Source organism: Mytilus californianus, unplaced genomic scaffold (assembly GCF_021869535.1).
Source record: "Mytilus californianus isolate M0D057914Y unplaced genomic scaffold, xbMytCali1.0.p SCAF_7, whole genome shotgun sequence".
Lineage (NCBI taxonomy): Eukaryota > Metazoa > Mollusca > Bivalvia > Mytilida > Mytilidae > Mytilus > Mytilus californianus.
The window spans coordinates 48,883,514-48,899,190 of record NW_026262723.1 but is presented as its reverse complement, the minus strand read 5'-3'; the positions used below and the strand labels follow the sequence as shown (position 1 = coordinate 48,899,190).

At 32.9% G+C, this 15,677-nt stretch overlaps 1 protein-coding gene across 3 annotated transcripts in view; it reads right to left on the bottom strand.

The window, feature by feature from the left end:
- LOC127709696 (folliculin-interacting protein 1-like) overlaps positions 1-15,677 on the bottom strand; it is a 175,144-nt gene that overhangs the window by 45,337 nt on the left and 114,130 nt on the right. For all 3 annotated transcript variants that reach the window (XM_052215331.1, XM_052215330.1, XM_052215332.1), the window contains 2 exons: positions 6,104-6,272; positions 5,057-5,118 (listed from right to left, as the gene is read on the bottom strand). In XM_052215331.1, coding sequence (XP_052071291.1) covers positions 5,057-5,118; positions 6,104-6,272 — 231 coding nt within the window. The remainder of the gene's footprint in view (positions 1-5,056; positions 5,119-6,103; positions 6,273-15,677) is intronic.

Below are 15,677 nucleotides of genomic sequence, written 5' to 3'. Positions count from 1 at the left end.
ATTTTACTACTAAAACAACACAAATTATATATTTTTTATAACCTGTGCATTTGTTATATTAGATAATTATATGTTTGATAATCTTAATGGTAAGCTTCTTTATTGATATTACTGACATGGTACATAATTTTTTTAAGTATGGAAAATTGTATGTATAGTACTAACAAAAACTAACAGCTGTATAAATATGTTATTTTACTAATGTTAACGAGGCCGGGATAAGGTACCGGTACTTGATGTTTTCCACTAACAAATGTACTGATTTCAATAAAATATGATAAATTAAAAAAAAAAAAAAAAAAAAAAAAAAAAAAAAGTGACGCTACCCAAATTTGTACTTGATCGGATTTTTGTGGTAATAAGCATTGTGTATAAGTTTCATTACATTTGGTGGAGACAAACTTAATTTAGAGTAGGGAAACGAAAAATTCAGCATTTTTTTTCATTTGTAAATGGGCATAACTCTAGAACAGTAGAAGTGTCGCCACCAAAATTCAAACTTGATCTGTGTTTTGTGGTAAAAAGCATTGGGCATAAGTTTCATAACATTTAGCTGAGGCAAACTAAAGTTAGAGAACGGAAACGAAAAATTCAGCAATTTTTCCATTTGCAAAGTGGCATAACTCTAGAACTTTAAACGTGACGCCACCAAAATTCATACTTGATCTGTGATTTGTGGTAATAAGCATTGTGTATAAGATTCATAATATTTGGTTGAGGCAAACTAAAGTTCGAGAACGGAAACTAAAAATTTAGCAATTTTTCCATTTGTAAAGGAGCATAACTCTAGAACGGTAAAAGTGACGCCACCAAAATTCAAACTTGATCTGTGTTTAGTAAAAATAAGTATTGTGTATAAGTTTCATAACATTTGGTTGAGGCAAACTAAAGTTAGAGAGCGGAAACCAACTTTGGGACATACGGAAAAAGGATGGAAGGACGGATGTACAGAAGGACAAGGGTAAAACTTAATGTCCCCTCAGCTACGGCAGGGGGCATAAAAACAAATATGACAGACATGAACCAATAACGAACACTAAACCACAGGGTCCTGACTTGGGACAGGCTCATAAAGAATTTCGAGGGGTCAAACTTGTTTGTGAGTACTCAACCATCCCCCTAACCTGGGACAGTGGTGTTACAGCACAACATAAGAACAAACTATATTAATTAGTTGAAAGGGGTTAACTCATCAGATCGATAATAAGCAGAAAAATATCCAATAACAAGAATGTGTCCATAATACACGGATGCCCCACTATCATTTTCTATGCTCAGTGGACTGTGAAATTGGGGTCAAAACTCTAATTTGGCATTAAAATTAGAAAGATCATATCATAGGGAACATGTGTACTAAGTTTCAAGTTGATTAGACTTCAACTTCATCACAAACTACCTTGACCAAAAATTTTAACCAGAAGCAGGACAGATGGACGGACGGACCAACGGACAGACGAACAAACAGACGCACAGACCAGAAAACATAAAGACCCTACTACTATAGTAGGTGGTGCATAAAAACACAGACCGGACGTGGCAGGGTTATTATACATCCCTAAAAATAATAAATGGGGAATATGTCCCTGGGACAGATGATGCCCCCGTTTGTATATGTTATAAAGGGACATTACTAAAGAACGGTAAAAGTGACGCTACCCAAATTTGTACTTGATCGGATTTTTGTGGTAATAAGCATTGTGTATAAGTTTCATAACATTTGGTGGAGACAAACTTAATTTAGAGAAGGGAAACGAAAAATTCAGCATTTTTTTTCATTTGTAAATGGGCATAACTCTAGAACAGTATAAGTGATGCCACCAAAATTGAAACTTGATCTGTGTTTTGTAGTAATAAGCATTGTGTATAAGATTCATAATATTTGGTTGAGGCAAACTAAAGTTAGAGAACTGAAACGAAAAATTCAGCAATTTTTCCATTTGTAAAGGGGCATAACTCTAGAACAGTATAAGTGATGCCACCAAAATTCAAACTTGATCTGTGTTTTTGTAGTAATAAGCATTTTGTATAAGATTCATAATATTTGGTTGAGGCAAACTAAAGTTAGAGAATGGAAACGAAAATTCAGCAATTTTTCCATTTGTAAAGTGGCATAACTCTAGAACTGTAAAACTGACGCCACCAAAATTCAAACTTGATCTGTGTTTTGTGGTAATAAGCATTATGTATAAGTTTCATAACATTTGGTTGTGGTAAAGTAAAGATAGAGAATGGAAACCAATTTTGGTAGGTACAGACGGACGTACAGACGGACAAGGGTAAAACTTAATGCCCTCTCCGCTATGGCAGACCCAAAGTACAGATCTAAGAGTACTAGCAATTACTGACAGCTAATTCAAAGCCAATAACAGCTAACAAAAAATTTATGTATCTAAGACTGAAATATCAATCAGTACACATCCAACATCCAATAATGGATTTAGTCTAAAGAAATCATTAACAGTCAGACAAAAACATGACCTTGTGCAATGCCAAAATATAGCTATAGACAGATTGTAGTAACATTAAAGTGCATATGTACTTTATTTTGCCGCTTTAACTTTTTTTTATGAGAGCGTCACTGATGACAAAACACACATCTGGCGTACAAAATTTAATCCTGGTACCTATGATGAGTTTATTCACTTTTTTACACTTGCACTTTCTTTCCTCAATTTTAACTTCTTTTTATTCTAGGTTTTTCATAAAAATTTCATAATTTCAGTGCAATACACCCTAATACAGATGGGATAATTACTATATCAGAGGTATGACTCGTAACATATTATATTACATGGCATTGACAAGATCAAGCATCCATAAACTGCCATTTGGCCTGAAGTGATATGAATTATTTGTTATATTATACTGAACTGTTAAAGAGATCATACAAATCAGCAGAATTTCATTTAAAAAAAAATAATTTAGAAGCCAAATTCATATATCAGTTTTATATTTAAACAGCACAAAACATTTACTTTCTAAATGCAACTGCTCTATTTCAGATAACAATGAGAACAAAATGATTTTCTTAATTAATTTGAAAATTTATTATTTTTAACCCACTTAACTGAAATAATTTTTAAATTCTTTATCAAAACCTTCTTTATCAATATTCAAGATGTCACAGTACAATAAACAAAGTCCTGCTGTTCCAGTTGAATATATGATATATGGACCAGCCGATATTTAATAGATAAATAGGAGCAATATAAGTACATATATTATAAAATAAGTTTCATATCAGTAAGGATTCTACTTTGTCAAAATTGTCTCCCCATCATGCCATATAATTTTTAAAGCTGGAAAATGGAAGCCAATGCAGGGATGACACGCTGTCAATTAAGCTCTTGAAAATGGATAAGTTTATCCACATGGCATCATAATGATCCTTATATGACAGTTGTATTCTAAAATACAAATGTATCTTCTAGTTATAAAGCATTAATTAATGTACTTTTAATATAAAAATAAGGAGATGTGGTATGATTGCCAATGAGACTACTATCCACCCAAGTTTAAATATAGTGGATGTAAGCAATTATAGGCAACCGTACGGTCTCCAACAATGAGAAAAACCTATACAGTATAGTCGGCTATAAAAGGCTCCGACATGAAAAATATGAAACAATTCAATTGAGAAAACTAACGGCCTAATTTATAACAAAACAATTTCTGAAAAAACAAATATGACAGACATGAACCCAATGACAACAACTGAACTACAGGCTCCTGACTTAGGACAGGCATATAAAGAATGTGGCGGGGTTAAACATGTTTGTGAGTGCTCAACCTTCCCCTTAAAAAAACACCACATTCACATGCATTATTCTGACTGAGCAAAATACTCTTTCCTTTTGCTCCTAAAAGCTGCAATGCATTTAAAACTCTTAAGCTTGACTAGAAGTGGTTGAACCAATTACACATCCATAATTATTATGAGCATGCCAATCACAATACCACCACCTTGCTCTCAAACGTTAGAACTCTTAAATTTCCCCTTACAAAAGAGTTCTGCTTGCATGCAAAATAGAATAACAAGGGAATATGGGGTTTCTTCAAAATAATATAATTCTGTGATTTTTTTAAAAGTTCAGGGGAATTTACAATTAATTTCATCCAAGATAGATAATTGTATGTCTATGCCTGTTGAAACAAGGATCGGGAATGACGTAGGTTCTACCAAATATTGATGTGATTGTGGTCATCTAACGAAAGTGTTTTAATTTTTGCCTCCTAGAACAGGTCTTCAAAGGTAAAATGAGATGCATTTCAGATAACTCTGTGTTCAATAACTACTTGTCCACAGTAATGAGCTGACACAACTGCATGTTGGCATCCCGATTTTTGACCTTATTTACAAATCGATTTATCACATGTGCGTTTGAATCGATCGGAGCAATATATGCAATAGAAAAACATCTATGTGTGAAAAAAAAATTCAAGCAGAAACTAATTTTGGAGCGGCATGTGGACCAAAAATTTGAGGAAGCGGTAATTATTTTTTTGATTGAAAACATAATTTCTCCAAAACAGGAGTGGGAAAATCCAAAGAACTATTAATCAAATTGGTGTGGCCTTATCTTTCATTTTTAGGTACTGTGATTTTTTTTGAATGATACTTTATCATATAGCCTTTATAAGTAATAATAATGGAATCTGAAGCAAGATAATGTATCAAATATTTTTGAAAATATTAAATGTTAATTTTATGCTTTAAAAATATCAACATTTTACCTTTCTGTGGATTTTTTCGGAAGAATTTATGCTTATGCATAAAAGACCTAAATGTATTTGCACCTACCATAATCTACTGTTTTATGAAAATTTGTCAAGTTTACAAATATCTCGAAGCTCCATACTATAATTTGAGTAAAAACATGTATATAAGTTGCCAAAAAACACAAATTATGGACCTATTGTAAACTTTAAAGGCCATAGAAACAGATGTGAACAATCCAAATATATTCTCTTATAAAGAGTTTAATTTCAACTGGATAGCAACCTAATATTACACCATAAAGAAAGTTATTGCTGTTTGTTTTTCAATGGCACTTACCATTTATCTGTATCAGCAACTATACCAACAGCTTCAGATATTGTTTCATCTAACACAGAATGCTAAAATTTGAAAAGTTTTTATTACATTGAAATCACATATTCTAACTGATAATGAGTGATTTTTAAGAAGACATTAATAACATTTTATCTTTTCTTTTCTTATGTTGCAAAATAGAAATTATGTCAGAGTTGTGTTTCTTGAATTAGTACAAAACTTTTTCAAAAAGATCCTATTTTATTTCAGAAATAAATGTTGATAGTGTCCACATGTGGACACAGATGATGCCCCCGCTTGCATATCACATAGTTATAAAGGGACATAACTGAAGAACGGTAAAAGTGACGCTACCCAAATTTGAACTTGATCTGAGTTTTGTGGTAATAAGCATTGTGTGTAAGTCTCATAACATTTGGTTGAGGCTAACTTAAGTAGAGAACAGAAACTAAACATTCAGCAATTTTTCTATTTGTAAACACGCATAACTTTAGAACAGTTGTGTATAAGTTTTATAACATTTGGTTGAGACAAACTAAAAAATTCAGCAATTCTTATGTTTATAAAGGGACATAACTCAAGAATGGTTAAAGTGTTGCCACCAAGTTTCGTACTTAATTTCTTGCAATTTTTCCATTTAAAAAAGGACATAACTCTAGAACGGTTAAAGTGATGCCACCAAAATTCAAACTTGATCTGTGTTTTGTGGTAATAAGCATTGTGTACAAGTTTCATAACATTTGGTTGAGGCAAACTTAAGTTAGAGAACGGAAACTAAAAATTTTGCAATTTTTCCATTTATAAAAGGGCATAACTCTAGAAGGGTTAAAGTGACGCCACCAAAATTCAAACTTGATCTGTGTTTTGTGGTAATAAGCATTATGTATAAGTTTCATAACATTTGGTTGAGGCAAACTCAAGTTAGAGAACGGAAACCAATTTTGGGATGACAGACGTACGTACAGAAGGACAAGGGTAAAACTTAATGCCCCCACCGCTATGGCGGGGGAATAATAAAAAAAAAATTCCTGAATTATTTTTCAAACTCACCTGAACAGATAGCTGTAAATCCTTCATCATTTTACAATTAAAACTAGATTCTGATGTACCATGTAATACAAAGTCTGACAGGTAATGATTAGAATAACCTGCTAAAAGTGACCTGCCAAAATTCCTGTCAAATAAGTTAATACTTCTGCCAGACATCTTATCACATATGCTAAAAATATAAAATGTGTATAACAATAATATTTAGTTTAATTTTGATATACTGATGAATATCGACAATATTCAGACATTTAATTAAATAGGAATCAAGTGACTTTTTGTCCGATTTATCCCATTTACACCCAATTTTTATTCTTATTCTAGAAATAGGTGTATTATGTACCAGTACCATTTTATTTATTTCTTAATTATTTTCAAAATGTGATATTCGAATATCCACAATATCAATATATTTATTTAAATAAGAATCAAGAGATTTTTTAACAATATTATGTACCAGTAAGAACATTTTGATGACCTGACAACACTGTTTCCAACCTATTTTAGATGGAGGATTATATGACCATATTAATGAAATTCATGTCAACGCAGAAGTGTTGACTACTGGGCTGGGGAGGAAATCTCCACTAGCAGTGGCATTGAACCAGTGTTTGTAAATAAACTCATCAAAGATACCAATGGAGTTGCATTTCAGGAAAGTGACCCCAATTGATTGACTTAAAAATTATACATGAAAAAGAAAAAGAGAAAGAGAAAGAGCAAACCTTTCAATTGAAAAAGAAAGACCACCAAATGTTTTGAGGGACCAGCAAAGGTTTGCACTCTGTCAGTCATGGGTCAGAAAAACAAATGAAGACTGGAGAATTCAGATAATAATTACCCGGTAGTCTTAAAGCAACCACCAGCACATCATGGACACTAATATAATGGGTTTGAAAAACAACCACTGACACATCATTTGATTGAAATACAACTAGAGCTGTGTGCATATCAGGACTAATACATGCATTTCGGTTGCTGCTGTTAAATTCAGTATTGAGGCAATGACGTTTTGAGATTTTGTTTTCAGCCATTCATTGTATAATCACTGCCTCTGTATTTAATAGATTGACACCTGGCAATCTAATTATACTGACAAGGAACAATGTCTGAGGTTAACTGTAAATTCAGAAATTAAAGGTTAAGATCAAGGTCTGTATAATGCTTATGCATACAAAATTTGTCAATCTAGGTGCTACAATACAAAAGTTATGCACCAAACACAAATCAGAAAATGTTTTACTATGGTAAGGATCAAAGATCAAATTCAAGGTCAGAGTGACCTGACTAATATATGACACACCCCATCCATGATGTATCAGCATACCAAGTTTGGTCAATCCAAGTTCTATGGTACAAAAGTTGTGTGCAGGACACAAATCCTACAAGGTTTTACTATGATAGGGTTCAAAGGTTAGAGTGACCTCATTTGGGTACAGATCCCAAGCCCATGATGCAACTGCATACTAATGTTGGTTAACTCAGGTTTTACTGTACAAAAGATATGAGCCAGACAGAAATTGGATAAGATTTTACTGTCATAGAGGTCAAAGGTCAAAGTTTGATTATTTCATTTTTAATTTAGCATTATACAAATACATGTAAAGGATATTACATAGAATTATATATAATATATGAAAGAAAAAATTCTTCAAATTCAGAGTGACCTGACTTTGGTGTATGACACACCCCCAGCTCATGATGCAACTGTATACAAAGTTCAAATTTTATGGTACACAAGTTATGCACTGAACACGAAGCTGGACTGATGGACAAACGGACATGGTGATTCCTATATACCCCCAAAACTTTGTTTGCAGGGGGTATAACTACTGAAACAGCCGCGTTACTCAAATAACTACTTTGAAAAATTTCATAAGGGGTTTCGCGGAACCCTGTGTCTCGCCTATGTTTGCTGCTGTCAGTGTAAAAGTGTAATGTTGACTTAAAAAGTGAGTCCCTTTATCAGTAAAAATGTAAAATACAGAATTAAAAAAAAAATTCAAACTTTTTCTTTAGATGCTATTTCTTGGTCTTGAAGATAAGCTTCTATCAAATTTTCATAACAATCCATGAAGATTTACAAACTTATCATGTAAAAAAAATTTCATTCCAGACTATCTGTAAATCTTTACTGTAAAAACCTAAGTCCATCAATCAGAAAAATAGTGAAAATGAAAATATATTTTCAAAAGTTTGCTTCAGACATTATCTCTTAATCATAAAAAAGTTTCTGCCAAAGTGTCATAAAATTATACTTTAATCCCAGACTGTATCTACTTGTTAACTGTAAAAAAAAACCTATTTTTTTTCTATTAAGTCCATTTATCAGTAAAATACGGAAAAATGAAAATAAATAAAATTCCATGAAGGTTTGACAAAGTTATATATTGATGTCTAAAAAAACTGTAACCACAGACTGAACCTAAATGTTGACGACGCCGATGACGGAATCTAGGATCGCTATGTCTCGCTTTCGCAACATAAATGTTGCAGGCTCAACAAAAATAACCTTTGACACTGAATGGACAATAAACTATCTGGTTTGAAAAAGCATGAACACTAAAATAACGAGGTTTGAAAACGTCACGGTTAGATTCAGCATATCCAAGTACACCAAGAATTTAATTTATCTATTTATTAATGGAAAATATTAGCTAAGTTTTTAAAGGGGTTCGCTTCATAAAAAAATGGGGAATGTGTCAATGGGACACAGATGATGCCCTCGCTTGCATATCACCTTATAAAAGGACAAAACTCAAGAACAATAAAAGTGACGCCACCCAAATTCATACTTGATCTGAGTTTTGAGGTAATAAGCATTGTGTATAAGTTTCATAACATTTGGCTGAGGCAAACTTATGTTAAAGAACGGAAACGAAAAATTCAGCAATTTTTCCATTTGTAAAGGGGCATAACTCTAGAACGGTAAAAGTGACAACACCCAAATTCAAACTTGATCTGTGATTTGTGGTAATAAGCATTGTGTAAAAGATTCATAACATTTGGTTGAGGCAAACTAAAATTAGAGAACGGAAACTAATTTTGGGACGTACGTACGTACAGATGGACAAGGGTAAAACTTAATGCCCCCTCTGCTTCTGCAGGGGCATAACTTACATACGTACAGCTGGACAAGGGTAAAACTTAATGCCCCCTCTGCTACGTCGGGGGCATAAAAAGTTTAATTTTGGACACTTTAGACCTCAATATGTAACAATTTAATAACATGGCACAAAATCCAAAATATAATAAAATGCTCCGCAGGGCGCAGCTTGATACGACCGCAGAGGTCGAACCCTGAACAGTTGGGGCAAGTATGGACACAACATTCAAGCTTGATACAGCTTTGCATTTGGATTGTGATTAAATATTTGACACAGCATAGGTTTCTGACACAGAATGAATGTGGTCTAAGAACTTAAAAATTTTGAATTGGACATTCACCTATTATGGTCCAATATCCAAAATCTAAATACATGGTTAGATTCAGCATATCAAAGAACCCAATATATTCAATTTTTGTTGAAATCAAACAAAGTTTAATTTTGGACCCCGATTTGGACCAACTTGAAAACTGGGCCCATAATCAAAAATCTAAATACATGTTTAGATTCAGCATATCAAAGAACCCTAAGAATTCAATTTTTGTTAAAATCAAACAAAGTTTAATTTTGGACCCTTTGGACCTCAATGTGGACCAATTTAAAAACAGGGCCCAAAATCCAAAAACTAAATACATGGTTAGATTCAGCATATTAAAGAACCCTAAGAATTCAAGAATAAAACCCCATTGAAATTGGTCAAGTAATAAGCAATTTATAAGAAGTATCTTCTTTTGCACAATACTGTGCAATTAAATATTTCTTGCTATTGCGCAATACTGTACAATTGACAATTTCTTGCTATTGCGCAATATTGTGCTATTGGATATTTCTTGCTATTGCGCAATACTGTGCAATTGAAGATTTCTTGCTATTGCGCAATACTGTGCAATTGAAGATTTCTTGCTATTGTGCAATACTGTGCAATTGAAAATTTCTTGCTATTGCACAATACTTATTATATAATAATTTACACATCCTGTTTGGTGTGTATCTCCTACCATATCATTATTATTTGCTTTTAAATATAAATCAGAAATAACCAACTTAAAATGGAAAATTTTAAAAGAAAAAAAAAAGGAAAAAAAGAAAAAAAAGGAAAAAAAAAGGAAAAAAAGAAAAAAAAAAGGAAAAAAAAATCCCCCCCCCCCCAAATTTTTTGAACCCCCTTATGATTCATCACCCCCAAACTCAATCCCAGCCTTCCCTTTGTGGTATGGTACCTTGCAGTACAATTTCAGAGAGATCCATACACTTGAACACAAGTTATTGTCTGGAAACTAGAAAAATGTGTTTTTTGGCCCCTTTTTGGCCCCAAATTCCTAAACATTTAGGGAAATTACCCCCAAACTCAAACCCAGCTTTCCCTTTGTGATATGGAACCTTGTAGTACAATTTCAGAAAGATCCATACACTTACACACAAGTTATTGTCCTGAAACTAGTAATTTGCTTGTTTTTTTCCCCTTTTTGGCCCCTAATTCCTAAAATATTGAGGCAATTACCCCCATCATCAATCCCAGCCTTCCCTTTGTGGTATGGTACCTTGCAGTACAATTTCAGAGAGATCCGTACACTTGAACACAAGTTATTGTCTGGAAACTAGAAAAATGCTTATTTTTGGCCCCTTTTTGGCCCCCAATTCCTACACGTTTCGGCAAATACCCCCAAACTCAATTCCAGCTTTCCCTTTGTGATATGGAACCTTGTAGTACAATTTCATAAAGATCCATACACTTACACACAAGTTATTGTCATGAAACTAGAAAAATGCTTGTTTTTTGCCCCTTTTTTGGCCCCTAATTCCTAAAATTTTGAGGCAATTACCCCCAAAATCAATCCCAGCATTCCTTTTGTGATATGGAACCTTGTGGTACAATGTCAGAGAGATCCATACACTAACACACAAGTTATGTCTGGAAGTTACAAAAATGCTTATTTTTGGCCCCTTTTTGGCCCCTAATTCCTTTACGTTGGTACCATAACCCCCAAAATCAATCCCAACCTTCCTTTTGTGGTATTGAACCTTGTGGTAAAATTTCATAGAGATCCATTCACTTAAACTAAAGTAAGAGTGCGAAAACCAATGTGTCTTCGGACGACGCCAGACGACGAGGACGAGGACGACGACGACGCCAACATCATACCAATATACGACCACAAAAATTTTTTTGCAGTCGTATAAAAACACAGTTAGATTTAGCATATCAAAGAACCCCATATATTCAATTCTTGTTGAAATCAAACACTTTTTTTTACTTTAGACCCTGATTTGGACCAACTTGAAAACTGGACCCAAAATCAAAAATCTAAATACACGTTTAGATTCAGCATATCAAAGAACCCCTTGAATTCAATTTTTGTTAAAATCAAACTAAGTTTTATTTTGGACCCTTTGGACCTTAATGTAGACCAATTTGAAAACTAGGCCCAAAATCAATAATCTGAATACAAAGTTAGATTCCACATATCACAGAACCCCAAGTATTCAATTTTTTGTTGAAATCAAACAAAATTTAATTTTGGACCTTAATGTGGACTTATTGAAAATGGTTATTTTTGAAATCTCAAGAAGAGATTTTATATGAATTTATAGGGTTAAATATACTTACCATGAAATTACATTTATATTATATAGAATATGTTTGCTTTCAGAACATGTTCTCATCGCAATTAACTAGGTGATTGAAAATTACATCCATAAGATGTACTCACCTACGTCATAATTTACCTGTGTAACACACAATATCTTCAGTTTTAATTTGTCGTTTTATTGAATAATTACAATTGTGTGAAACAAAAAACTGAATTTATACTAGGGGTGGTGGTGGCTTGTGGTAAGTATATTTAACCCAATAAATTCATATAAAATCTCTTCTTGAGATTTCAAAAATAACCATTTTATATGAATTTGGTTAAATATACTTACCATGAAATTACATTTATATTATATAGAATATTCACTGATTAACAAGCAGTGTTTTATTTTGGTGGATGAAAATTCTCTCACACATATACAATTTCCAACATATAAACAAGAGGCTTTAAAGAGCCTGAATCGCTCACCTGTATTTCAGAGGAGAAGATTTTTAAATGTTAGCAAACTTGATGAACAAATTGTGTAAAATTGTCTTTAAAGGGCAATAACTCCTTAAGGGGTCTATTGACAATTATGGTCATATTAACTTTTTTTGTAGATCTTACTTTGCTGAACATTATTGCTGCTTACAGTTTATATATATCTATAATAATATTAAAAATAATAACAAATAAAATGCTCCGCAGGGCGCAGCTTGATACGACCGCAGAGGTCGAACCCTGAACAGTTGGGGGAAGTATGGACACAACATTCAAGCTTGATACAGCTTTGGATTTGGATTGTGATTAAATATTTGACACAGCATAGGTTTCTAACACAGATTGAATGTGGTCTAAGAACTTAAAAATTTTAAATTGGACATTCACCTATTATGGTCCAATATCCAAAATCTAAATACATGGTTAGATTCAGCATATCAAAGAACCCCAAGAATTCAATTTTTGATGAAATCAAACAAAGTTTAATTTTGGACCCTTTTGACCTCAATGTGGACAAAGTTGATAACGGGGCCCAAAAATCAAAAATCTAAATACATGGTTAGATTCAGCATATCAAAGAACCCCATATATTCAATTTTTGTTGAAATCAAACAAAGTTTAATTTTGGACCCCGATTTGGACCAACTTGAAAACTGGGCCCATAATCAAAAATCTAAATACATGTTTAGATTCAGCATATCAAAGAACCCTAAGAATTAAATTTTTGTTAAAATCAAACTAAGTTTAATTTTGGACCCTTTGGACCTTAATGTAGACCAATTTGAAAACGGAACCAAAAATTAAGAATCTAAATACACGGTTAGATTCGGCATATCAAAGAACCCCAAGAATTCAATTTTTGATGAAATCAAACAAAGTTTAATTTTGGACCCTTTTGACCTCAATGTGGACAAAGTTGATAATGGGGCCCAAAAATCAAAAATCTAAATACATGGTTAGATTCAGCATATCAAAGAACCCCATATATTCAATTTTTGTTGAAATCAAACAAAGTTTAATTTTGGACCCCGATTTGGACCAACTTGAAAACTGGGCCCATAATCAAAAATGTAAATACATGTTTAGATTCAGCATATCAAAGAACCCTAAGAATTCAATTTTTGTTAAAATCAAACTAAGTTTAATTTTGGACCCTTTGGACCTTAATGTAGACCAATTTGAAAACGGAACCAAAATTTAAGAATCTAAATACACAGTTAGATTCGGCATATCAAAGAACCCCAATAATTCAATTTTTGATGAAAACAAACAAAGTTTAATTTTGGACCCTTTGGACCTCAATGTGGACCAATTTAAAAACGGGGCCCAAAATCCAAAAACTAAATACACGGTTAGATTCAGCATATTAAAGAACCCCATGAAATCAAGAATAAAACCCCATTGAAATTGGTCAAGAAATAAGCAATTTATAGGAAGTATCTTCTTTTGCACAATCCTGTGCTATTAAATATTTCTTGCTATTGCGCAATACTGTACAATTGACAATTTCTTGCTATTGCGCAATATTGTGCTATTGGATATTTCTTGCTATTGCGCAATACTGTGCAATTGAAGATTTCTTGCTATTGCGCAATACTGTGCAATTGAAGATTTCTTGCTATTGTGCAATACTGTGCAATTGAAAATTTCTTGCTATTGCACAATACTTATTATATAATAATTTACACATCCTGTTTGGTGTGTATCTCCTACCATATCATTATTATTTGATTTTAAATATAAATCAGAAATAACCAACTTAAAATGGAAAATTTTAAAAGAAACAAAAAAGGAAAAAAAGAAAAAAAAGGAAAAAAAAATAAATCCCCCCCAAAATTTTTTGAACCCCCATTATGATTCATCACCCCCAAACTCAATCCCAGCCTTCCCTTTGTGGCATGGTACCTTGCAGTACAATTTCAGAGAGATCCATACACTTGAACACAAGTTATTGTCTGGAAACTAGAAAAAAATGTGTTTTTTGGCCCCTTTTTGGCCCCAAATTCCTAAACGTTTAGGGCAATTACCCCCAAACTCAAACCCAGCTTTCCCTTTGTGATATGGAACCTTGTAGTACAATTTCAGAAAGATCCATACACTTACACACAAGTTATTGTCATGAAACTAGAAAAATGCTTGTTTTTGCTGCTTTTTTGGCCCCTAATTCCTAAAATTTGGAGGCAATTACCCCCAAAATCAATCCCAGCATTCCTTTAGTGATATGGAACCTTGTGGTACAATGTCAGAGAGATCCATACACTAACACACAAGTTATGTCTGGAAGTTACAATAAAATGCTTCGCTCGGGCGCAGCTTGATACGACCGCAGAGGTCGAACCCTGAACAGTTGGGGCAAGTATGGACACAACATTCAAGCTTGATACAGCTCTGAATTTGGATTGTTATTAAATATTTGACACAGCATAGGTTTCTGACACAGAAAGAATGTAGTCTAAGAACTTGAATTTTTTTAATTTACCTATTATGGTCCAATGTCCAAAATCAAAATACATGGTTAGATTCAGCATATCAAAGAACCCCATATATTCAATTTTTGTTAAAATCAAACAAAGTTTAATTTTGGACCCCAACTTGGACAAACTTGAAAACTGGGCCCATAATCAAAAATCTAAACACATGTTTAGATTCAGCATATCAAAGAACCCCAAGAATTCAATTTTTGCTAAAATCAAACTAAGTTTAATTTTGGACCCTTTGGACCTTAATGTAGACCAATTTAAAAAACGGGACTTAAAATTAAAAATCTAAATACACGGTTAGATTTGGAATATCAAAGAACCCCAATAATTCAATTTTTGATGAAATCAAACAAAGTTTAATTTTGGACCCTTTTGACCTCAATATGAACCAATTTGATAGCGGGGCCCACAAATAAAAAATCTAAATTCATGGTTAGATTCAGCATATCAAAGAACCCCATATATTCAATTTTTGTTGAAATCAAAAAAAGTTTAATTTTGGACCCCAACTTGGACCAACTTGAAAACTGGGCCCATAATCAAAAATCTAAACACATGTTTAGATTCAGCATATCAAAGAACCCCAAGAATTCAATTTTTGTTAAAATCAAACTAGGTTTAATTTTGGACCCTTTGGACCTCAATGAAGACCAATTTAAAAAACGGGACCCAAATTAAAAATCTAAAAACACGGTTAGATTTGGCATATCAAAGAACCCCAATAATTCAATTTTCGATGAAATCAAACAAAGTTTAATTTTGGATCCTTTTGACCTCAATATGAACCAATTTGATAGCGGGGCCTACAAATAAAAAATCTAAATACATGGTTAGATTCAGCATATCAAAGAACCTCATATATTCAATTTTTGTTGAAATCAAACAAAGTTTAATTTTGGACCCCAATTTGGACCAA